The sequence below is a fragment of the Melopsittacus undulatus genome, chromosome 8 (assembly GCF_012275295.1).
Source record: "Melopsittacus undulatus isolate bMelUnd1 chromosome 8, bMelUnd1.mat.Z, whole genome shotgun sequence".
Classification (NCBI taxonomy): domain Eukaryota; kingdom Metazoa; phylum Chordata; class Aves; order Psittaciformes; family Psittaculidae; genus Melopsittacus; species Melopsittacus undulatus.
The window spans coordinates 41,538,995-41,564,442 of NC_047534.1; the positions used below are offsets into that span (position 1 = coordinate 41,538,995).

The 25,448-nt window shown below is 40.2% G+C and overlaps 1 protein-coding gene across 5 annotated transcripts in view; it reads right to left on the reverse strand.

Annotated features, from left to right (window-relative positions):
- The window catches only part of MAP3K20 (mitogen-activated protein kinase kinase kinase 20), a 92,795-nt gene that overhangs the window by 24,806 nt on the left and 42,541 nt on the right, over positions 1-25,448 (reverse strand). For 4 of the 5 annotated variants that reach the window (XM_034065386.1, XM_031052177.2, XM_031052175.2 and 1 more), the window contains exons 8-11: positions 24,625-24,711; positions 20,982-21,056; positions 15,575-15,681; positions 10,021-10,156 (exon numbers count right to left, since the gene is read on the reverse strand). In XM_034065386.1, the coding sequence (XP_033921277.1) occupies positions 10,021-10,156; positions 15,575-15,681; positions 20,982-21,056; positions 24,625-24,711 (405 nt within the window). Of the gene's footprint in view, positions 1-868; positions 5,845-10,020; positions 10,157-15,574; positions 15,682-20,981; positions 21,057-24,624; positions 24,712-25,448 lie in introns of those variants that run through there. The other variant, XM_034065388.1, reaches the window with a different exon arrangement.

Here is a 25,448-nt window from a genome sequence, read left to right on the forward strand (position 1 = left end):
AGGCAGGAGACCAGCGTATAGTGTCATCCTCTCACAACTTCCAGCCATCCCTGTAACACATCCTTTGTGTCATTCCCTTGAAACTCCCATTGAAGGACTTGTGACTGCCTGCCACCCCTTGGTCTGCCTCAGTATCTATGACATTTTGCTACCCACCCCACTTCAGGGACTCATCCTCCTCCACAAATGTCTCCACCAAACCTTGCTGGGCACAATCCATGAGACCAGCTGAAGCCACCTCTGTGAGGAGCACTGAGTGGGCCCTCAAACCCATCCTTTGCCCCAGTGCTTCGCCAAAGGGGGCAGAGCCAAAGGCATCAGAGTGAAGTGGCAGAAAGGAAGATGTGTCTGCCAGGGAAAAAAGAGAGACCTTACAGACTGTTTCTCTCTACCACACTACCAGCAAATCTTCTTGACCTACCTACCCTTAGTCAGGCATTCCCTATGTTAACAGCTACCCATAGCCTGGGTAGGACACTGTGGGGCAAAAGTACCGCTTGTGGCAACACCTGAGCACATGGGAGGAAAGGTGGCAATCGTAAACATCCTTAGGAAGGCAACGGGTCATGCCTGTTGTAGGTACTTACAGTCAAACCGGCTGGTGCTGTGGGAGGAGCCTGGCACAATAATTGTACAACTGAATCATTTACTGCAGAAGTCAAATACTGCATTTTTAGTTGCATAAGGGAGTATTCTGGGTTTTCCCATGTTTAAATATAACCAGTTTTGTATTATTTCAGTTTTTTCTTTTTTAAAGATGGAAGAATAAAGAAGTGTCACACCGTGAGTAATATAAAAAGTGACCTAAACCAACAGACAATAAGGAACCTCTTGAAACACCAGCATTTTACACAGGGACACAGATGCATAAAATTTACTGTCAAAATGTTTATTGCAAAATAGAAGTTTGGAACAAAATGAAGCAAAGGAAAAAGTTCACATCAAAAGAAAGTTTATGACACCAATTGAGGAAATCGAATACATTGCATGATTTCTTTCTGTTTGTTTGCTTTGGTTTTACACTGGAAAATCAAATCCACAGTGTGAATAAAACAAGACATCATATGTCAAGTGCAATAAAGAGAGTAACTGACGCTGCAAGGTTTTACCACACAGAAGTGTAACATTGCATGTTCCACACAAATGATATATTCAGTTTACAGCACAAGAGTTTCGGCACAGGCGTTGCACTCAGCTTTTGTTTTTCAGAAGGGAAAATGAAGTTTTCTAACACTGTGAAAATATTTTCTATTCAAATCTCATCGGTTCACACTTGAAGTGTAAGTAGCATTGACTCCTACTATTCAGTACAAAACTTCTTCGGTAGTGCAAAAGCAAGAAATGCAGTGGACTATATCTGACTTTAAAAGGCATATGAATATTCAGCACACAATATAAAATGTTTAAAGAAAGTTGTTGGTTCTACAGTTTTAGAATTAAATCTTCACACATCAGAAATCTCTGTGCAGATTTTACAGTGTACACTAAGTCAAAGTCTGGGGGAAAAGGGGAAGGTTTCTCCCCCAGGCTCCTACCAGTGCATTTTAAGGGCTGTGAAAATTACTAAATGAACTTATTTTTCTACCTGAACGTTCTGCCTAGGACTGTAGTTAAAACCTCTGTCAAGGTAGAGGTCTTATTAAAAACCTGTAAAAGCTGCCTGATTACAGAAAAAGGCACTACAGTTCTAAAGACACACAGTAACGCTGCTGAATACTTAACAGCGACATGCACAGTATGGATTTACTGCTACTGCTGACAGCAATATAAATCATTATTGAAAATGTTTAACGCAGAATAACCGCTTTGAAACCCAGAAGGAAAGGGACTCGACATCTAACAAAACTACTGGAACAATAAACAAACGACCTCACTTCCTGGAAGCCCTTCCTATGAGGCAGCGCACAATGGACTGGGATTCAGCACACCTACACACGGTACCTTGGGACACTTGCTACTCCAAGGAATTAGTCCTGTGATTGCCACATCTAAAGGTTTTCCTCTGTTAATTCCCCCCATCCATTTCTTCCTGAAGGACAAGAAAGGGAGTTGGGAGTTGGACACCCTGTCTTGGTCCCAAGCTCACCCCCTATCTTTAAGCAAGCCAAAAGCTGATCACCATTCTTCTTTTGGGCCATTTACCTATCTAAGTCAATGCTGGCATTGCAACTGTCCTGTACAGTAAAACCAAGAGGTTCAGGCCTCCTGTTCTTACCTTTCTCCTCTGTCAAAGGCAGCAATATTATTTTGTGGTGGATACCTCCAGGGCTTTATGGAAGGTAGAGAAAACGGGGATCTCAAAAGGCCTGGTGAGGACTAGTGAGCTGAGAGGTGTACGAAGCATGGGAAGGCTTTTGGTGGGTTTGCTCACAGCTCAGAGCAGCCACATTAGCACCTTCTCGGTTTGGTTAATGCTTTCTTAAGCTGACACACTATCTGTCTGTGGATTGCTGTGGAAATCTATATAGCCTGGTTATAATACAGGTAGAAGACAGACTGGGTTGCACTGCAGAGCAAAATCAGGCGTGGAAGATGAAATATTCTGACCTTCTCCAACTAACACACCTGCCCACCAGAGCTACTTTCAAAACCTTAATCTAGTGAGAAGCATATCAGAAGCAGAAACAACACAGCTTGATTCTCATGATTTTGGCTTGCAAACAGGAGACATCTGATATGAAAGTCATCACAGGAAAGTAAAAATGCAATTAATACCACTATTTTTTTTAGGAAGCCTAGCCAATATAGTAATTATAACAGTGTCTTCAAGGGAACTGCATTAGAAGAGTTTGTTGTGTTATCCCTTTTTCAGAGGCCTTTGCTTCTTTGAACACAGAGGTTAAGTTTTACAAGAGTTCAAATTTTTCCTTAATACTTTATTTGTCAAAGCACATTAAGCTATATGGGGAAAGAAAGGGGAAAGAGGGGGGAAGAAAGTCCATCTTTGTTTCATTACAAAATACTGGAACTATGTAGATGGCAGGAATTCCTGCGAGCATGCTCCCAAATTCTGGTATTTTGCTGAAATAAGTTACACTCCTGGGTAAGCACAAAACCTTAAAGACAGACTTAAATCTTGCAACTGTGATAGTGATTTTGCAGCTATGAAACCCTGTGTCATACTACTTAGGGACTATTTTTCACTTTGGTAAAGACTGAGGGAGTGGATTTACAAACCCATGCAAATATAAATGTGCATGAAGTGCTCTGAGATTGTCAGAAGCTAAGGAAGTGCAAAATATCAGTGCTAGGGACAGGTTTTTTTGTTGCTTTTTCTTTTGCCTACTAAATGTGATGGACCACATTTCATTTTCAGCTAAAGCTGTACAACCCTACAGTGGTAATTTATGCACAATGGCACACATCTTAAGATCTAAAGTGCACCTATTAGATTACACAAATCCATCAAATTTTGTTGGGTATATACAAAAATAGTATCATTGCTGTGGGTGTTAGCAGACGTAGACTTACAAAAACAGTACAAAACTGCACTGGAAAGAAGCTTATTTGCTCTTATTTCCATCTTATTTCCATTATTTGCTGCTCAGACCCTTTTTCTCCCTAAAATCAGGTTGCTTTAATGGACCTAAGAAGCCATCGCTACCTGTGCCAAAGGAACAAGTTTCTCCTTGAGATACTCTGTAAACTTCTTGCATCATTTACATTACAATTCTGCCATAAGAAAAGTTTCCTGATACAAGAGGGTTAACTTAAAGCCAATGGATTTGCCACTGTTATGAAGAAGGTGGAATGTGGGATGACATCCTACAGAAATTAAGCATCTTGGAGGATCTAATCATGTGTGAACTGAGTGGAGAAGGCTAGATCAAAGCGCAGCACTCATTGCCTTGCAGGTTACCAGACCAGTGTTGATGCTTAAGGATAAATCAACTCTCATAACCCAAAGAGATGTCCACTTGTCACTCTAGATGAACTCCTTTAAAGAACTTTTTCTTTTGTTGAGTGAACATGTAATGATTTCAGGCCTGCTGTTATCTAATGTATCCATTTTTCTCTAAGCTATCTACAAAAACACTCACCATAATATGTAGGTTAGAGCTGTGTAACACGCAAGCCTGTAATTAAAGAAGCCACTCAAAACCTGAAGTTTTCTGAAAAGAAACCCCTCCAGTAATTGAGAATGGAATTTTGATGTCTTATTCCCACTACAGCTGAACTAGTTTTTCTTTTGAAATGCTGCCCTTCTTCCTTGGGCAAATGTTTTACAACAACATCTTGCTTTCTAACCTGCATTTGTGTTTGCACTGGTTTTCCCTCCCACCTTCTGCGTTATCACTAAAGGAGTCATCAGGAGAAGCATACTCACTGCTCTCAACATTATGTGCCTGGCAGGCAATTATTGCCAGCAGATTGTTACACACCAAGCTTTACAGTAAGTCATAACCGCAGTGGCAGTACTTTAAAAGTGATTTAGCTGCAAAAACCAGGTACACAGAGCCTAGTAAATGTCCCTCATGTTACTGCCCTCACATGTGAGAATGTCACACAAGCCACAGTGGTAAGGCCCGAGCAGAAATGTCACTGTGGCTCGTCTTCGTCCTTTCATAAGGGTAGCGCACCCTCTTTAGGAGATGCAACAGAATCAAAATTTACTGACACTGATTTTAAACTCAGGTACAAGAATAAGTCCATCAGAGTTAATGAGGCTTCCTGGATTTACATCAACATAACTGAAAATTATCTTCTAGATCACAATATCTGATAATAGATGCACAGGTCTGATTGCAGTTCTCTTTGCTAGAGTGAATTATATACACATGCACATACAAGTGAGAAGAAAAAAGAACATTTATACAAATCACCTACTAATAGGGACTACCTGAATTCGCTGCTATTCAGTTTTTAAACTGTGTATTTAAGTAACCCCTCTCTCTCCCCCAACCAAGCTTCTCTCTTCCTAGAAATATATTTGTGACTTCCCACAATGTGGCCTTGAAAAAATTCTTTAGATTAGAAACACAGCAAACCCCTTCACTGCAACAGTGAGAAAGAATGGATGGTAGAGAATAGCAAATTTGGAAGTACAAGCATATTCATATGATTGACAATTAAAGGAGTAAGGGAAATGACAAAAAACACAAAAGAAAAATTTGAAGTACATTAATGGCATTAAAGGCATTGAAGTTTCCCCCAATGTTTTCAGATCTTAAGTTTATCAAGCCACAGTTTCTGTAATCAGGCATCAAGAATTATAATCATGGTTCTTAAAATAATAATAATCTCAATTAATTTGGAAAGTTTAGTTCCAAATTTAATCAAAGCAGAAATAAGTCAGCACAATCTAAACAAAAACAACATGTCTTTCTACACACAAACATGCTCAGCCTGGAAAATGTCTCACATTTTTTCTTCTTTTACAGGATTTAAACAGACCAAACTGACAGGATTCTCGTTCTAAAACTTTATTGTTTTGCTTTGCTAAAACTGATTTCAGGGTTAATTCTATAACTGATTTCATTCGCTGCTATCATCTGTGTCATCAAAATAATCATCATCATCATCGTCATCTGACCAGTCGAATTCACTGAAACCCAAAGCCATGTTGATTTTCTTTCCTTTTCTCATAGAGGTGGTTTTAGAAGAATTCTTTTTGGCTTGCATGTTTATCTGCATTCCAGAATGCAGGACAGATCCTGCTTTGTTCAGAGAGAAGATATCCCCAAAGCCCGTCATCATCAAGGCCTTCAGACTTTGGTTCATGCCAGCTACCTCCCCGTTACTTGTTGATGTGATCTGACATGACATCTCTGCACTGTTTGACTCCTCTGTTTTAGATTCAAAGTAAGACTCCTCAGACATTCTTGCAGCAAGAGGTAAGAAAAACTATTTAAAGGAGGAAAGGACAGAGCAAAAGTGAAAGTTAGAACCAATTTAAAAATTGAGGGAAAAGACACCACCAGATTAGTTGGCAATCAACAGAAAGCACAAAATTAGTGAATCTAAACATGGAGATCAAGTCAGAATTCATTAAATCAGACAGCTTCATTTTGGGGTCATTGTTCTTAAACTAAAGTGCAAAATCACTGAGTTGCATGGCAAGAACCACAGGTAGCAGAGCTTTCATGACAAAAGAAGGTTCAAACTCTTTAATCCTTCATTTTGCACAGTGTAAAACAGAAAGTGGCATTTCCCAGCCAGGCAGACTGGCTCCCAAGGCAGTGTGGGTACAACAGAAGTCAGCGAGTTGCTTAATTGAACCTTTCAGGATTGAAGAATAAATCACGTTAAGATCAGAAAACCCAAACAAGCTCCCAGAGTTTGGTGCAGAAGTAGCAGCCCTCTAAGTATCAGAAGTAACAGCAGCAGTATTATTTGTGCAAAGACTGGTTTTGAGCGTATGCTCAAAAGGAGAGGAAGGGGTCACCCTGCAACAGCCGCAATCAGAAATGAGCCTCTCACCAATGCAAAGGACAAACAGGAACTGCCTCCAGCCCACACCAGTGCCTTGCTTCTGGAAGCTGTCCCAGGGAGGAGCAGGCAGGGAAGAGGGGCTGTTTGGTCAGCTTATCAGCTTCTTCAGGTCAGCTGCATTTTCATTTTCTTTTAGTGATATCAATAGACATCTACCATATGGTTATATATTATGTTAAATCTCTACTGATTTAATTTTCACAGATAACGACATTTTCCTGACCCAGTCTGTTTGTATTAACAAATGAAATGTGTCCTCTCCAGCTAAATAATGATTAATGCCTCTTCAGAGTGCCTGGGCTAGTAATCTCTGTGACACGCTTGCCTGTTGTCCACAGGGAGTAAAAACTTGGGAGTTTCATCCTAAGCTACCTACTAAACCAACAGCAAAGGATCTGTGTGTGAACAACTGAACTGGCCTTTCTTCCCAAAGCTGTTTGCAAAATCACCTGTTCAAAATTCATTCCATGTATGTGTTAACCTAACCAGAAAACTGACCAAAGAGCAAACGGCAGTTTGTCACAACAGTCTACAGGGGTCACCATGGTGATGACCTAGCCGGTAACAAGACTTCATGGCTAGGCTAACCAAAGAGTGCTCATTTCTTGGCAAAACCACTTACACTGACAAGTTGACAATCATTAAAAGGACAAAATATGTATTTTGTTCCTCTCGAATTTCCCCTGCTTACATGGGCTTTCTACTTGTGTTGTGCTTAACAGAAGTTAGTGATCATGGTTTAAGAAATGAAAATAAAATACATCCTACGGCTAAGCTTCTGTACAGGAGAAACAATTACACCATCACCAGATCAAGGGTTACACCTGGATCAAGGAAACCAAAAGCTCCTTCTGATAAAAAGGAGTATTTTAAAAGCAAGACTTAGCCACAGAAATGAGATGCCCAGCACACACAATTCAGTGCCAGGTAGGTCCTCCATGACTTTAGAGTTTTAGTCACTTTATATCCACAGAAGAGAATCCCCTGATGATAAACAAAGCTGCAAACCAGCCTGCTGCTAAAACACATTTCTGGGTCAGTGTTTGTGTAATGCCTGGCAGTGGGTAAGCTGTGAAAGAGCCATAACTGTGGCTCATTTTATGAGTTACAATCACCATACTTCCTCCATATTTTGCCACCTTGTTATCTGGAGAACTTAGGAGCTCTCTGTGACAGGACCTGGCTGGTATTGCAGTGATACTGCAGTTCATGATAACTATCTTCAAGGGACTTTTATAGATGGCTGGCTCCCCCAGTCTCTGTATAAGCCACTGTTCTTAAATGACAACCTGTAGGTGTAGGTCACCACAGATAAATATCTGGATTTCATGCCTTGCTCACAGTCTTCCTCTAAATATCAGCTTCTGAAAGTCAGGTTCTCTTTCAAAAGAAGTCTCCCATTGCACTGCAGCTGTGGATATATTCTACTCCTCCAAAAGGCTCCAGATTCCCTTGTGCAAGATGCTCTTGGAGATCTGGCACAAAGGGAATCTGCAGAGATCAGACTCAAAGGTGTCTGTTTTATAAGACAGAAGAAACAGGTTCAAAACAAGAGCAAGGAGGAACACTGCTTTCACATAAGTGTTTATAAAGATTAGTCTCATACTTCTCTCATGCTAACATGTGTAAAAAGCTATACTTTATTCTATGGGGTAGGAGCAGCCTTCCACTTACAGCCACCTACCATGCAGAATGACAGGATGAAGCTTCTACCAACACTAGAGAACACTGGAGAATCAACTGCCAGAGACAGCTTCTCTGCTCTCCTTTCACTTAGTTCAAGTTTCTCCTCCTGAACACCACTTTAATAGTATTTACTGGCCTCTGGTCTTGACTGCAGAGCAAAATTAAGATGACATTACCAGCTAAGACACAGCAAGGCCTAGTGTTGGCTAAGAACCTGGTATAAGCCTAGTGGGCACTCTAAGCTGTGTTATCAGCTCTGGTTGTCCTACCCTTACTACTGTTTTTACAGCAAATGTAGCTTAAAATCGAGCAGTGCCCCTCCCTGTTGCAGTCCTCCAGCTGGATACTGCTGAGCAGACATACCCTGAACCAAGGGATGGAGAGAGACACTTGACTCCAAGGATTACAGCTTGCAAACATAATGCTCAACATTTCAAATGCTTTACAGCTATGAATTTAAAACATAGTTGTGTTTGTAACCAGTGCCTTGTAGAACTTTATTTGCTATGAAAAAAAAACAAACCCAGCCCTGCTTGAACAAGCCAATTTTTGCTACTATGCCAATTTTTTTCCAACACAAGGGCTTTTTAAAAGCTGTTCCATGTAACAATTCGATAAAGATCTATGGAAAAAAAACAAACTTGTATTTCTCTATTAGAAGAAATTGCATTTAAATGCAATAGAAGAGTTGGGTTAATGTTATGCAGAAAGGTAGCTCATGCTTAGCACAACAGGCCGCAGCACAGTGCTTTATTCTTTCAGCAATGCCAGCTCTAAGTGAAAAGTGGAAGTCATAAGCAAGTACAGCATAAAAAACCCTAGGGCCTTGCCCGTGAAAAGATTTGCTCATTAAGGCTGTGTCTCATGCTGTGCTCAGGACAGATGATGGCCCACAGCTCAGTTACTGGAAGTTTGCAAGCGTTAAAGCAGGCATATAGATATCTACTGAGAACAATACATAGGAAAACATTAATTCGTCATTATTTCATTACTGCATGTTCACAGCTGGAACACAAATGCAACTTCATTCAAACAACAGCAATAAGCTATGCCTTAAAAACAAGCTGTATATAGATGGGTCTGGCTGGAATCAAGGCTGTAAGTCAGATAAAACTGTGCATAGGAAAAATCATATGCTGCTGCAATGTCAATTTGGTACTTGTTTTGGCTAGTGCTTTAAAAACAAGTAAGTAATGTGGTATTTTTCTCAACAATTCTGTTGTAACATGTCTAGCCATGCACCAACCCTGTGGTCCTCCCTCTGCCAATCAGTATTTAAGAGCATCACACTTCATAAAGAAATTCAAGATCATCCAAGAAAGGCTTTTGTTCCAATTTATTATTAGAAATGTGGCAATCCTAACAGCTAGTAACTGGGCAGTACAACTTATGAACAAAGCCCTAAATTAACACTTCAAATTTTGACCCCCTCTTTCCCAGAATGAAAACTTACTTCTCGAAGAAAAAGGACAGAAATTAAAAAATTTACACAGGTCTCTCAAACCTTCTTCTTGAGAAAAAAAATGATTCTTACATTTAAGACCAAATCCTGCATTCATTAAAGTCAACAACTTTCTAGTTGAAAAATTAATTTACTGAGTGCAGTCAACTTTTAAAGCTGAGAACTGTAATTAAATCAATGGGAAACTACTGAAGTGCCCATGGCACCATCTGAACTATCAGCAATATCTGATATCAGATGGATTAGCCAAATTTTTTAAAAACAGTATAGTTATTTGCAGGGATGTAATAAAATAGACTTTAACTGGCCCAAAGGAACAACTAAAGATAACGGGGGCACTATTTCTTTGGTGTGTCTTTAGATACACACAGATACACATACACACAAAGCTCCAAACACTTTCTGAAGTAAGATGAAAGGTTGAATTATCATCTACTTACAGGAGTATTGGACTGTTCGGTTAACTTCTGCTCCCACATCCTCAAACGCCGCTCCCGTTCCTTTAGCTCCTGCTCCTTAAAGCTCAGATCACGCTCCAGTTTCTTTAGTCTCTCTAAGGTTGCCTCAATTTCACATCTGCACGGAGACAATTTGTTACGTCTTGTCTTTTCCTGGCAGATATAAATTGTTCATAATTTCTACTTGAATGTTAATTAAATGAGAAAGGCTGAAAAGTACAATACCAACTCAAGCAGTTCATTTAATTACCAAATGCAAAGCCTTTCAGAGCTTTAAAAACAGCTGGAAATGTTTATACTGGAGAATAACCATAATACCTTCAGTTGAAGAAAGATATCATTTAAAGGAGTAAAATGCCACAGCGTAACAACACTTTAAAAACTAGAATTTCATCTTTTCCCTCAGCATCATGAAACACAACCTTAACCTTAATGGAACCATTATTAGCAACACAATATGGGCAGTCTAAGAAGCACATTTGCCCGAGTCTGTAATAATTATGTCACTAAATTGAGCTATACTTCTATGCTTGTGGGATAACTAAAGAAAACCCACCCCAAAACTACTCCATTTTGTATCAGAAGTTGTATTTGCATTTAACAAACCATTTCTGTGACTGTCTGGGAGACTGTGTACTGCCTGCTATCTGTGTTCTGAATTTTACTTCAACTGTTTCCTGTTCACATTGTGGGGACAGCCAATCACAGCAGTTTGCTTTCCACCTAAGAGCGAGCAAGCTCCTAAGGGGCAAAGATCCTGAAGAAAGCTCTGGAGAGAGCAACGGAGGCTCTGCAATACCAAATCTTCTACTCAAACTTTCACAATGTTTTTCCTTCATAAACACACTGCAAACAAAATCTGCTCCTTCTGATGCTTTAAAAAGAAAATAAACGGTGGTGGTGGGGAGAATGATTTCTTCCTGTAAAACTCCTGTCCTCATTCCTAGCATGGAATGATTAAGCTCTTCTCCAGTATCAACTTAAAAGAAGTTCAGGCTCTCAATGTGGGAAATGCATATCTAAATAGCCTATTTAAGTAAATTAAATAATTTAAATATTCCATATCTTATAGATTCCTTATTTTAATGAGACATCTCTGTCAGAGAGTAATGCTTACAAAGTACAGCAAAAAGATTCAGAGCTGGAATAACTAGCGAACTCTACTGCAAACTCTTACCACCATGCTTAATTCTACTGCAAAAATCAGCCACCTGGGGCAAGGGCATTTATCACACTTAAATCCTGCTGAGTGAGCTGTTCGATGTGGTGGTCAGAACAAATGCCCCTCACAATTACTATACTTCAGATTTCAAGCAAAATTCTCTCTCGTATTTAGGCATGCAAAGGTCAAGGCTGATCTCTGTGCTGGGAGGAAAGCGGTCATGCATCCTAATAAGGAGACAATAAAGGAAGAAATTGGCCAGAAGGTCAGAAAGTGACTCCTCTCCAAACATTCATTTTGCTACCATAAATCCCGTCTGACAGGTGCAACATATACTACACAGTCTACTGTGGGAACTACGGAGCAATCTGAAGATGGTTACAAGTGCTGCTTTTCTTAGCTTGTCTCTCAACATCACTGCTACTTATATGCAACTCTATAATTTTTAAAATATGTAAATTAAGTTATCTTTTAAATAACATTCTGCACTAGCAAGCTCCTGGTAACTATAGCTTTCTGTATGTCAAAAGTCAGTTTTGTGCTGTAATTACCTCTCTTCATTAGACACAAACTTCTCATAATAAAAGGTCAGTCTGTGAAAACAGTTGCATTCTGAAAAATAATTCCACTGTATAATAAAACTGTGTAATTAAAGAGAAAGCTACTGTACATTGCCCAGTTAATGAGTCTTACCTCATAAATGAGGCAGCTTGAAACATTATACATGGTAGGGCATGTGGATTTGTTTGCTTCTGTAGTTCTGCAGTCTGAGCTTACTGGCTTTTCTAGAATAATCTCATTCTGTGACACTGAAGAACGTATACTGTATTATTAGAAACTATAATGATAAACAGTCACAGATAAACAAATGCCAGTCATTGTTTTTAATATGGCTAATAATCAGAATTGCTACTGATATGCTAATAAAAGTATCACTAATAGACTATTTTAATCATTAGAACAGCCGCTCGCAGGGAAGAGGAAGGAAGGAGAAATGCAGTCAGTGTATAAGACTAAATGCAGACAAATGTGATCTCTCACTGAATTGGAACATCATTATTTCAATAGTAATTTTTTTCCTACTGTAATAAAAGTGACTTGAGGAAGAGCTCCAAAAAAAATCACAGAATGTGAACTCGAACATGAGGCAGAGCCATGCAGCTCAGTTGTCAGACAGCGCCCCAACTCGATTCAATAATAAAAACATAAAGGGTAGAACAGTTTTGAACACACTGAATTATTTTAAGGAAATGACAGAACAGGCAAATTGAAATGTATTATTTATATAAACATGAAGACCTGTAAATATTGCAAATAAGACCACGCTGAAGACAGGCTGAAGTGTCATTTATCACCTCTGTCTGTCTTGTATAGACTCAGCCCACTCTCAGTTTTCACGCCAGCCAGGGACATTGAAGACTCTGGTTACTCACTACTAGAGATGCATTTTTTGCAAGTCTCTATAAGAAACGAACCTCACCTTGCCTCTTTTTAAGAGTGGGGAAAAAATGTAGCCCTGGCTCATCTGAGCTTTCATTTCCTTTGGTAAGTGCAGCATCCCTGTGAAAGTGCAGGATCTACATCACTACTTTGGAGGACCCTCAAGGGAAAAGTGTAACCTTTGCTTTTTCCAAGCCCACCCTTCTCCAGGGCAATAGCCAGGCTTCATAAGAATTCCCTATTTCTTGGTAACACATCTCATTCTTTCCCTATTGCTGGTTTAACCTTCTCTTTGCAAATCACAATGGGATAAAATATATGTAAAAAATCAAGCAATAAGTAAAACCAAAGACTTTTCAATGCAGAAGTTAAACCACATTAAGCTTCTGTGCAGCTGGTCTCAGAAATGGTCTTTGTCTTAATCTCTCAGGATCACTTTATGCATGGAAGTCTTCCACCCACTTTAACTTGCATGTTTTTTTGCATACTTTCTGTTAATCTGGCTTACCCTTCATGAGTGCCCCATACAGATGTGGCTTTCACATCAGGGATGACAGCCCATACCAGAATTCAGGTAAGAGAGTTTGCCTCTCATCCAGCTTGCAAGCAAGCCCCCACATGACCATGCTCTTTCTGCACTTCGTGTTTTCATTTCAACTTAATTCAGAAACCACGTTTGCTTTCAGGCAAAACGTGCCCCATCATGAATTTGTATTTTCCCTCTCATATTTCATTGTCTGCATGTTATTTATTCTTCCAAAAACAAAAAGCCAAATTTACCTTTAATACAAGTCTGCATGGTAACAAGTTTTTCAGTGGCTTGACAGTGCCAAAGAACTTTTTGTTTCTACATGGCTTTTTGTTAACGCCTTGTTAGCCATTCCTTATCTGAGCCATGCAGGTACATCAAAATGAAATATGCCAGAAATCCACAGGCTACCCTTGTCACTCTCTAAGAAATAAATGAATTTTGTAAAATAGAAGTTTAATGTTACCAAATGTCACTTAGCACAGCTTTAATTCTGTTGCATTGGCAAGATTTAGGAAGGTACTTGTTTTTCCTAAAGCAGTTTGAGTACTCCCAAGTAACAAGCAACAGGACAAGAGGAAATGGGCTCAAGCTGTGCCACAGACGGTTTAGACTGGATATTTGGAAAAATTTCTTCACTGAAAGGGTAGTCAGGGATCAGAAGAGACTGGCCAGGGCAGTGATGGAATCCCCATCCCTGAAAGCGTTCAAGAACTGTGTAGATGAGGCCCTCAGTGACACAGTTTAGTCGTGGACTTGGCAGTCCTGGGGTAATGGTTGGACTTGATGATTTTAAAGGTCTTTTCCAACCTAAATGATTCTGTGACTCTTCTCATCCTTTAAATAAATATTTTTACTATACAGGGGTGTATAAGAAACCCCTCACTGGGGATATTTTTCTTCCAATCCTCCTTATATTCTGTCTGCTGCCAAAATCACAATATGACATCCAGTCTGCATCAGTAACGGCAGCCAAGAAATCTGGTTTTATACTTTAAATACCCGACATTTATGCCAAGTCTTAGAATACAGGCCTGGGGTCAAGAGGCCACTCTGATAACACTATAAAAGCAACACCGCGGATGAAATCGTTGTAAACACTTGGGAGCTGGGAAGCGGCAAGAGGAGGCACTGAGCACAGCGGAACCTCGCAGCGCTGTCCGCAGGGCAGCGGCGCCGAGCAGGGGGCAGCCCCGGTGACAGGGAGCGCAGGTGGGCGCCGTGGCCAGCAGGTGGCGCCCCGCTGCCGCCGCCGGGGCCCGAGGCCGCGGGGCTGCAGCCGGCGCGGTGCTGAGTCAGGGCAGGAGCGGCCCCGGCCCCGGCTATTTATAGTCCGCCCATGTGAGCGAGGGCCGCTCACTTTTTCCACTGCCCGGTTAAAACTACACGTTTCGCTTTTCCAGGGAAGCCTGGGGAGGAAATGCGGGATGCTGGCTTTGAAACGAGCCCCACTTCCACGGGGTCTTCCCTGCCCTCCTGCGCTGGGGTTCTTCCATTCCTGCTCCGACTGCATACAGGGAACCGTCCCATATTTCTGCTCCCAGCTCACCTGGAGCAGGGCCAGCGCTGCTTAATATAGACTGAGCACTGGTAAAAATCTTCTGCCTATGCAGAGCTGTTGTCAGTTCTCTTTCCCAAACAGAAGGATGCAGTGTGAAGCAGTGAGCTTCCCGACTGGCACACACGCTTTGGGGACAGGGTTTTAAAAGTTCTGGCATGTACCAAAACCAGGCTGAAACTTTTACTGTAAAAGAGTGCCACGTAATAGCATTTTCTCAAACCTGCTCTCCATTTATAATCACTTATGAATAAAAATTACCATAGCAGTAGGTGCAATCATATGCTCAAGCAATGCTGGTATACCATGCAAAACCAGGGCTGGCTTGGGCATACACTGAATGCATGGACACAAAGTCAATGCAAAAGAGAGGATGCACAAAATGGCAGAACACACACAAGTGAAGACAAACTGAGGTTTGATTGGAAAATTAATCTTTTTATGCCTTTTGTTTTTATTTTGTTGGGTTTTTTAACATATGCCTACACACTTTCTGTGAAACTTGCATCAAACACACTTATACCTGAGCTGTTTTGCCCTCACACTGCTCCCTGAAAACACATAATTGGCTTTAAGATGTGAATCACAAAACCATAAATATCATAATACCTAAACCAGTGTACTAATAAATACAGGGTACAGCTAAGTGTATTGGCTCCTAATACAAGTTTCACAGCATTCTGAGCATTCCTGAAAAACAAGGTAAGTTATGTTCTAAAAATACCTCAAGCACAGATATTTTCTACTAATACATCATTGGAGTCTGATGTCTTTCTGAAAAGAATATGGACTCACACTATTTAAAAGGAAAACCACATCATTTCATCTCAGGAAGAAGGAAACTTACCTCCACTCTGCCTTGTTATGCAGGAATGAGTTACACTGGTCTGGAAGGTTACTGTCATTTGACATAGATTCCAGGATTGAAATGATCTGCTTGAATGATGGCCTTTTCTGAAGACAAAGAACAAACCCACATCATTTATGTTCATACACTACTACTGTGCAAAATTATTTGCAGGAATTTTTCAACTAAAAGACTAGCAGTAACAGAAACTGGGATGCTGCTTTCTGAACACCATATCCTGCAAGAGGGCTCTAAATGTGTAAACTTTCTTTCTTTTTGTTCTTCCCATTGAAGAAAAGGTTCATCTGATAAGAGCCACATAAACTAGTGGGAATCAAGCCTTAGCTCAGTCTCCCATATCTACCATTAAACCTCTTGGTATTCAATAAGAGCATTAAACAACATTAGTAGCATAAATAACCATCAAGATTCTTGATTCTAAAGTATTCCACAAGCTAAGGAAAATACTGCCAAAAAGAGAAGGCCGGACCCATTAGCAACTGGTAATTAGATGTCCTTTTACAGGTAGTAACCCACACTCTTTAATGTGTGAACAAGTATTTAGCTGCCCATCAAAAACAGGTTTCTGGCCACGGTTCCCCTCTTGCAGATGATGACAAACTTTCCAGAAAAGAAGTGAAGGCTGAGGTCAGACGAGGATGTCTTGCCTGGCAGCTGAGCTCACATCAGCGGTGCCTGTGCTCTTCTGTCCTGGGCTCACTGACTTAACTGATGGATACTCTTCATCCAGCACCCACTGTGCTCACTGGTCATGGACAGTGGTTAAAACTTCTTTGTATTTTCTACTTTCCCCTTAGCCCCAGAGGGAAGCTATGAAATAGGATAATAAGTGAAAACTGAAAACGCCACAGTTAAATGTGTCTCTTGAAAGAGCACTGACTCTGTTAGTCTGTTTGACAGACCTCAGACAAGGTTGAGACAAAAGGTTGAAACAAAACGTAGATACATAATAATGGGATGATGCACATTCTCTCTCTATCCCGCCAGTAATTATACCATTTCTGCTAAAATTACAGATGCCGCAATTAAAACGTGCATTTTAATTTGGAAGCACAAAAACAATTAGGAACAATGCTGAGGTGTCTCTCCCTGGAAGATCCAAGTGATTTCCACATTATAAAAGAAAGACAATTTCTTTATTTTAAATGTCAAACAGCATGAAAATGTGTCAAATGCATAACAAAAAAAAAGACAATCTCTCTTATACTGTAATGCTGCACTGTTCAGCTGTAACTGGCGGCTTTGTCTGTCATTTTTGGTCCATCTCCATGACTCAAGGCAATGGGCAGCTGGATAAGCTATGCAGATTTTCTTCACACAGACAGCACTTGCCCCAGCCACCACGTACTTATGCAATTTGGCCCCCAGCCCAGTGTCCATGGACTGGTAACCTGGGTGCATCAAGCAGCAGGTGCCTATTTAGCAGCACATTCCTTGCACTTGTTGATACAGTCCCAGTGTGGAAACGTACATTTATGGGGCACTGAGGAAAGCAGCAGTCTTCCCCCTACAAGCAGGATGCCATCAGACCTGCTATGGCTGAGAAACACATTCTGAAACAGCACCAACCTCCCTGGTCAGGGACTGTGCCACGTCAGGGGTACAGACCTCAAAGTCCATCCCTGGCACCAGCCAGGGCAGAAAAATCTGGTGCAGTTTAGGGGCAGGAGAACCTTCCAACAGCCCTTCTTGTTGTGACAGCTGCATCTCCTGTAACCACCCCAGTGGGTGCAAACTGTTGAGGGGATTTCAAGACCATCCCAGATGATGAGGAGGGTGAGACGAGACAGTGGTTCCCCAACAATACACCAGGGTACTGCTACTGCTAAGTACTCTCCAACAGACTGGCAGGTGTGTAATGTGGCTGTAATAAAGTAATTCTACTTTCAGGAAGAGATTAAGGGCAAACATCCCTATGCTGCATTAATTACAATGCTTTATGGCTTATTCAGGATTCTTTTATAAAACACTTCCATGAGTTCTGCTTGCTCCTTCTTTCTTGTGGGTGTACTGAAAAGGATAGGGCAGGGCTGACTCTAAGTGACACAGTCAACACTACTGCATCTTGTCTGGAACTGGAGTGGAGACAATGACAGAAACCAGGGTTTTACTAAGCACAGGTGAAAGCATCGACTGACCTGGGAGACTCAGCAACACAAACTCTTCAGGTCCTACATTACAGGCAAAGGAGCTGTTGAGTTGTGCAACTGGAGCTGGAACAAAGCAGTCACGCTGTACTGACAAAGCCCATACATCTCTGGCTGTGCAATTTCTGTGAACAGCCACCAGCTACCCTGCCAGCTTTATAGCTGCCAGATTTACAGGTACCAGCTTTCCCTGGAGGCAAAGCTGACAGGAAGACACAAGCCTGCCCTGCTATGTGGGTTTTGTTGGTTTCTTGCCCCTAGGCAAGGGTAATTTCAGATTTAATAGATGCACGCTAAGTGCAGTCTGACAGCTTGGTTAAAACTGGCAAGAAGTGACTGCTGAAACTGGGAGCCCAAGCTGAGCAGCTTTTTTTTGAAAAAAGTCTTATTTTTGGTGGATGAGTGCCTAGCACTTTCTAGAAAGTCAGGCATCTCAAGTCAGTCCTTATGAAAGATGCTTAAAATATCGAGGCATGAGTCGCCTTTGAAAACTGTTTCCCTTTATATCTGTGATGTCTCATACAAAAATTTTTAAAATATATGTCCCTCTAGAAATAATTCTGGCTAATGCTTTCAGCTGTTTCCTTCCACTCTGCACAAAACCAGGATATTTAATCCATATGGCTTTGCTTCCTTGCTGCCTCCTTGCTTCCAGATTTCTGACTTCCATTAAAAGATTCAGTAATTTATAAACTTTTTTGATGTTAAAGTGGGGACAAACTGAGTGAACAGATGGAATGAGAAAGAACCACTCACCTGTGTTTCAAAAGCAAGTATCCCCAGCAAACAGAGGCACCAGTGATGAGTGACCCTGTTTGCACAATTATCTAGTACCCAAGCAGAAGCAGCTTGTTTGGTAGGGATTTTAACATGCGGAAGTAGTTATTTAAGACACTTCGTTACCTCAGAGATTGTTCTTTCATAATTACTGACATAAAATAATTAGTAATTAACATTTTAGTAAAATACTTTGAACAGACTGGGTACTGTTTCTTTCAACTAGCAGAGTTTAAACTGTATAAAGACAACTATTACAAATACCATTCAGAGCAATGCACTGTGGACACTTTTTGCTGCATATGAAGAAATTCTTAAGAATTCAAAGCAAAGTTAATAACTGTGCCCATTCCCATGAGGAAGGTACAGTGGAAGCAGTGCTGCTCTGCAGCAGCTCTTACAGTGCATTCCTTAGTCCTACAGTAAATGCACATCCCTCTTTTAGCAGGGGTAATCCACTAAAGATACTTCATACTTTCTGTGGGCTAAAAGTATGCACCTTAGCGATTGCTTTAGAGCAGCTGAGATCCTGAAGCTCACCCCTGCTTGACCTTCAGTAACTTATTCATGCATTGACTATCTGATTTTCTAAAGCTAACCCTGGCAAAAAGGAAACGTTGCACAGAGCAGTATTTTAGAGGAATGTGCTCCATCTTTTGGCTCATGCAGGCCACACAGCCTTTATCAAGGCATTCTGAGAGCTGCAAGTAGCAATCCTTTCCCAACGTGTGACAGAGTAAGTCAGTCACATGCCTAAACTGTGACCAGAGATTACTCCATTTCAGTCATGTGAATAAAGCATTTATAATTGCTTAACAGAAGAGAAGCTGCATGAAAAAGTAGCAAGGAAAACACGTATAACATGAGATTTCACTCTCTGCACACATCAGAGACTCCTTTGGGAACAGTGCTCCCAGGAACCAGCCCACACCCCGGTGAATTATTCAGGCAGACAGAAATCAGCCTGCTGGTTGGGCATCCTTCTTCTACAAAAGACAGATCCCTTCCTCTCCCTGAAAGACAGCAACAGACTTCTGGACATGTGTATATGTGGCTAGAGCAAGGCAGAGGGCGAGCTGACCTAGTATGTTCTGCAATTACAGAAAAGAAGCTCAAATAATTTTACTCTGTGGTATTAGTGATGCTGATGCTTGGGAGTACTTACGCAGTTGACACTGGAAAGTGCTTTTCAGTAATTACTGGCCTAGAACTTACACAGCCTCTTTGTATATTCAAAGACCCAAAGCATTTTTCTCCTCTCCCTTTTGAGGAGAGATTAAAGATGGAGATACTAAGAGAATGGCATTTAAATGGGTGTTCACATAGAAAACGCATGCTGATGATGGATCTCAGCCTTCTATATTCATTCCATAGGAAAGCAACACCTCACTTAAAAACAAAGAAATTTAAAAGGAAGAGACAAAGATGGGAAATCTCCTTTCTCATGTTATTCTTCTATGGCTACTCTCTGGTGATAACAAGTTCTAGCTCTAGAGCATCTAAGGGCTATAATCTGTCTTGGGATAAGTCTTGGTCTCTCTGAAGTAGTAGCTAACTTTCTCCTGAGTTTAAAGGTATGAAGTTCTTCCTGGTGCCCTTACTTGAGAAACAAAGCATAATTTTCTTTCCTTAACTATCCTTCACTCTTTCAAATACCTTCATAGGCAAAGGAAATAGATGCTAATCCTTGTTAATACAGCTAGGATGCCCACAGGCTCTTTCCAGACATTTTATACATACCAGGATGGAAGCAGAGTCCATTTAAAGAAGGTAACTCCCATAATCTACAAAAGCTTTAACTAAATATTCTCTTCAATTTCCCTTTCAGTTTATTCTTGCAGGGGTAGATTAATGCTGACAGTGGTTTGGCTCTTTAACTTGTATTTTTACTGTGTTTTCACAGTTAACTAGTATATTACAGAACTTCTATCATTATATTATTACAGTATAATAATTATAAAGCATATCCTTCAAACAGAAAAGATTAGGAAAGCTTTATTGTTAATTTAGACTGCTGTTCCTACCCACATTTTATGGATTAACTTTACATGTTTTCAAGACAAGGAAGGCATCAAAATTGGACCTTGAAATATGTGATGCTCACATACATCCAAGAAAGACTATTGAAAGAAAATAGAAAAGAACAATTTTTCTCTTGCTCCAAAATGATTACATCCTTGCTATCTCACCTGTTTACTGTCATTGTCTTTAGTGGTCAGGTAAGTTAATAGTAGCACAGTTAACTCTTGATTAAAAGAGAGAGACATTTAGGTATAAACACGTAAGCCCATTTAAAAAAAAAAAAAAAGACATTCTCAACTATCTTTGTGAAGAAATGTGTCTATCAGTGCGCATCAATGGTCAGTCAGTGCTGTTCCCCAAGGAAATATTAACACACTTACCAAAACAAGGAGGGGGGTGTGAGTGGTCACGGTATGAAAATCAAACACACATTAAATTACCTTTGAATCCGCATCCCAACATTGGTGCATCAGTTCTGCAAAACTTCTGGGACAACTGCTTGGAATGGTTAATCTCTAATGGAAAGAGAATGTACCAGTTATTGGAAGTATTTCACTTTAAGCTGCTACTACAAGATTTACTGTAAGAGCAATGGAATTAGAAGCAGTAAAACACTCTTTTTTTAACACAGTATAAAAACTGAGGATTGAAATATTAAAAAAATCAAATTACTAACACTAGCAAGATACATAATTAATTGACCCATGAGGAAGGAATGGAACAAATGCACAAATGTTGTTCCTTAAGAAAGCTTGGAGACAAAGAAGTAAAAACGAGGCTAAAAGCTTTTAATACTAAAACGTAATAGTTTGTGCAGGTTACTGCAGGCTATTCCAAGATGCTTGTCAAGATAGGTATAATGCATAGCCTGCATTAATTCCTTTCTCCCACATAGATGATCCAGCTGTACAATACTATAATCACTTCTGATATAACAAATGGCTGAAATATATATTAAAATAAGGGAGTTAGGAAGAGTTAAGTAAAACTCTACATGACACAAGAGACTTCATGAGCCTGTGGTCAGAAGGATTAATGAGGACACACAGATCTCAGAAAGCACTCAGAGAGCACAGTGAACTCATATAAATACTTCATAATGACTGAAGACAAGGAGTTGTTGGTTATAGCCAGAACCACTGACTACAGAGAATTAGTCTGAAGTTTGTTTAGTTTGCTTTGCTGCAAGTTTTAAACCATGAAAAGATTACCTCAGCTTGTCTTAGAGGACTTTCAGTTTAAAGGCTCTGCCTCCAGACTGGAAAGCCTAAAAGCAAATCCTTTCCCATACACACACATACGGATACTGAAGCCTCTCCAGTTGATTTAAATGTGCATTGCAACAACACTACACATATAAGGAGATGCCTCTGCTCTCACTAAGGCAGTGAGATGACTTCAGATGTTCATACTAAATTAAAAAATTATGTTGATGAGAAACAGTTCCTCAGTGAAAGCAAGGCCAAACGTAAGAGGGGTCAAGCTGGAAAAAAGGCTTCTTGTCCTGTAACAGGTGAGAACCAGGTACTACACTTGTGTTCAGACCAGCCTGCCAGGAAGACCCCTTGATCTGTCATACTGCTGCCATTTCAGAAGCAATGCAGAGCAAGTTGTGACAAACTGTACCATTATATTATTGCAACTTGACCTGCAAAGCCTTACAAGCCACAGCAGCCAAAGTATGAGTTAACAAATTCTGCTCCACAAGCATTTGAACACCACAAAAACAAGAGATACAGAGCCAGGACACTGCAGGAGTATGATTATTACAATAATCTAATACCTTAAGGTGCAAAGCTTTATGTGCAAGAAATACACAGAAATTTATGCAATGCATAAACAAATTGTACTGGTGCTTGATCTCTGGTTAAGTCACTAGCCTAAAAATACACTGGGTAGTCTTGCTACAGTATTTGTTTGTAACCCTCACTGTTCTAGGAGGTGGAAAATCAGTTGCAGTCACCATTTATGTGTGTCTCACTTGTACAAAATGTTATCTGTCATGTAATACAGAGGTAGCAGGTTCCAAAAGTGTCATCTTATAATAAAGATGACGTTTCTCAGTAGTAATTTATTATGAGATCACGCCTAGTATAATCTGAACTCTCACGTTCCTTTTCTGTATTAAATATATAATTATATAGAAACTCTACCAGAATAAAAATAATACTTTGAAATTATGCAGAGAGTCAAAAAAGACCCATACAGAATAATTAGAATCCACTTTATTTGTTGGGCTGAGGCTTTGCAAGGGGGATTTTTCACCCTAAGCAATTACAGTTTGGCCTCAGTCCCACACTGGTTTTAACAAGGGGTTTGCAGTGCAAAAAATTAAGGACTGGCTCAACAGTTATTGAAATCTGTTGCGAACTAGAACCATGCAACCCCACCAATGTCAACAGATTGAACTGAGAGCAGAACATGACCCCTCACACTTGCTTTGGGACATAGAAACTATGAAGGAAAATAGCAAAAGCTGACTAAGTCATGGCCAGAATAAAACCAAAACAACTATAGAAGCGTTAATGCCCCCTAAGCTCCCTGGCACCCTTCCAAAGAAGATGGTAGCAAGAGGCTAGTGGTACCTGGCAGAGAAAAGGCTGTCTCTGAAAATGTCACCCCTTAGGTTTCTTCAGCCATGAGTAAAAGAGTTGTCATGTCCACATCTTGTTCATATTGCATTTTACACAGTTCCTTGATCCAAAAAAACTGTAGAGAAATGTGTATTGTACCCTCTGACATCTTTCAGAGTATGACTACAACTCTTTATAACATTCCCAATGCTACTCTGCACTCCTTACATAAAACTGCACGTGGTAGGCATAGGAAACAAATACTGTTGATGGAAGACTTTATGGTTTCTCCTTCAAAATGAAGTATGAGACTTTTCCTAAACCAGGAGAAAGAGCCTCTTTGTGCCTCCTGCTCTGATAAATGCTGTAGAAGACCACATTCATAGTCCTCATGCTGTTGGCATAGCCCTTCCAACTAATCAGTTCATCACAGTATCACTCACTGGAATTAATCAAGTCCTCCAATAGAAGAAAAAACAGAGGAGGGGGGGGGTGCGGTGGGGTGGTGAAAAAAAAAACAATAAAAAATATTAAACTAAGAGGAGGAAACCTAACTCTTCTGTTTAACTCTGAAACATTTTTGAGAAAGAGTTTATGCAGAATAATAGGAATCTGTATTGTACAGCCACTGCCTCACCATTGTAATGTTTCCCAAGCTTCCGCTGTGTCTAGATAGAGGAGGTTTCATCTTTGTGGAGGATTTCCATGCTTGTCTGTGTGTGGTACAGTCACAACTTTAAATGTTTTTTAAATGTAGTTACTGTCTTTGATATCAAGGGACTACGTGTTCAGATATAGGCTCACATGTCCAACTAACTGAAAGCCTCAATTTGTGAGAAGAAGAAAAGCGAGGCTGGGGACACTGTACAAACGGTGTTTACACCACTGAAGTGCTTTTGAAATGGAAAGACTCTGCATGAGGAGGCTTGCAGCTATGCCACAGCCTTGCCGATACCAGTGAGGAGCTCATCTTCAATGTAGTGTTGAACGTAGGTGGCAAAACTGTAATTTCTCTCTTTTTTTAAAACTATTTTTTCTTCTTTTATTTTTGAAATTTTCATCTAAGCGGCAGTTTCTTGTACTATAGTGACTCCTGCTGGGAGAGTTAAGTTGAAGTAGCTGAAGGTCTCTTACAGATATATCAACTCCCGGCCAGTAAAAAGATGTCCTAAACGCAGGAGATGGAGTTAAACTGTTCCCCTACCTTGGACGCAATGGCTTCTTTCATCACTAAGAACAAACCCCTAGGTTTTACAATTGAGACTGAGAAACTAGTACAGTACTTGTACAATTTTTGATCTACAGCATCACGACGTGAAGCTGCAACAATTAGATGTAAAGGGTCCATTCATGAGGAATAACATCACTTTGACCCTTTGTGTTAGCTCCTACTGCTAATCTTTCCATACGCGTGAACTTACTTTCAATTTGAAGAAGATGAAAAAGTCTTTTGCAAAACCCCAATACTGTTTTCTGATCTATGTACCTGAATGTAGAAACGTAGTCTTACCTCGTTTTTTTCCACTACAAGCCAAGCTACTTGTAATCCTTCCAAGCCTTTAAAGGGGACCTCCCTTGTTAGCATCTCCCAGAGAACCTGGAACAGAAAAAAAGAAAAGAATTTTTATTTCTGTACTTTGTATTTTAAATACATTATTAAACCTTGATACAGCACTATTCTGTATCCAATTATCAGGCAACCAGTTTCCATTTGCAGGAACTTGGGCCAGTGTTTGTGTGCAAGATCCTCTCACTAAATTAATTTGAATGTTTCCGCTTTTTCCTCCACAGAAAAAATAAGATTAAAAACTGGGTTGTGTGGGGTGTAATGCCTGCAATTCTGTGAGAGCCATGGAAAATGCTTTTTACTTTCTTTGTACACTATTAAGTTCACATGTGGCTGGTGAAACTTGGGAAGACAATGAATTCCTCCTCTCCGTCTAAGCCCCAACTAGACACATCTTTGCTTTGTAGTCATTTTGCATTTAAAAATATTTCTATATGATTGCAACTAGCATTTCTCAGTAGTCAGAATATGATCCAAAAGGTATTCTGCTCCTATGATATGCATATGAAAACACTAAATATAATTTTCTGAGCAAAATTGTAATTCCTTATCTCAAAGTATGCAATTACGTTAACCTCACCATATAGAAAATTACTCTGTTCTCCTCAATATCTTATAAACACGCTGTCCTTAAATAGGGAATGATCTCCTATTTCACATGCCTTTAGCATTTTGGTAGCACTGTATCCAAGAATCTAAGCTACTCTGTAGAAAAGAGTTTGGCATCACCCAAAAGGCTTCAAGTCAATGAATCCAACTTGTTTTTC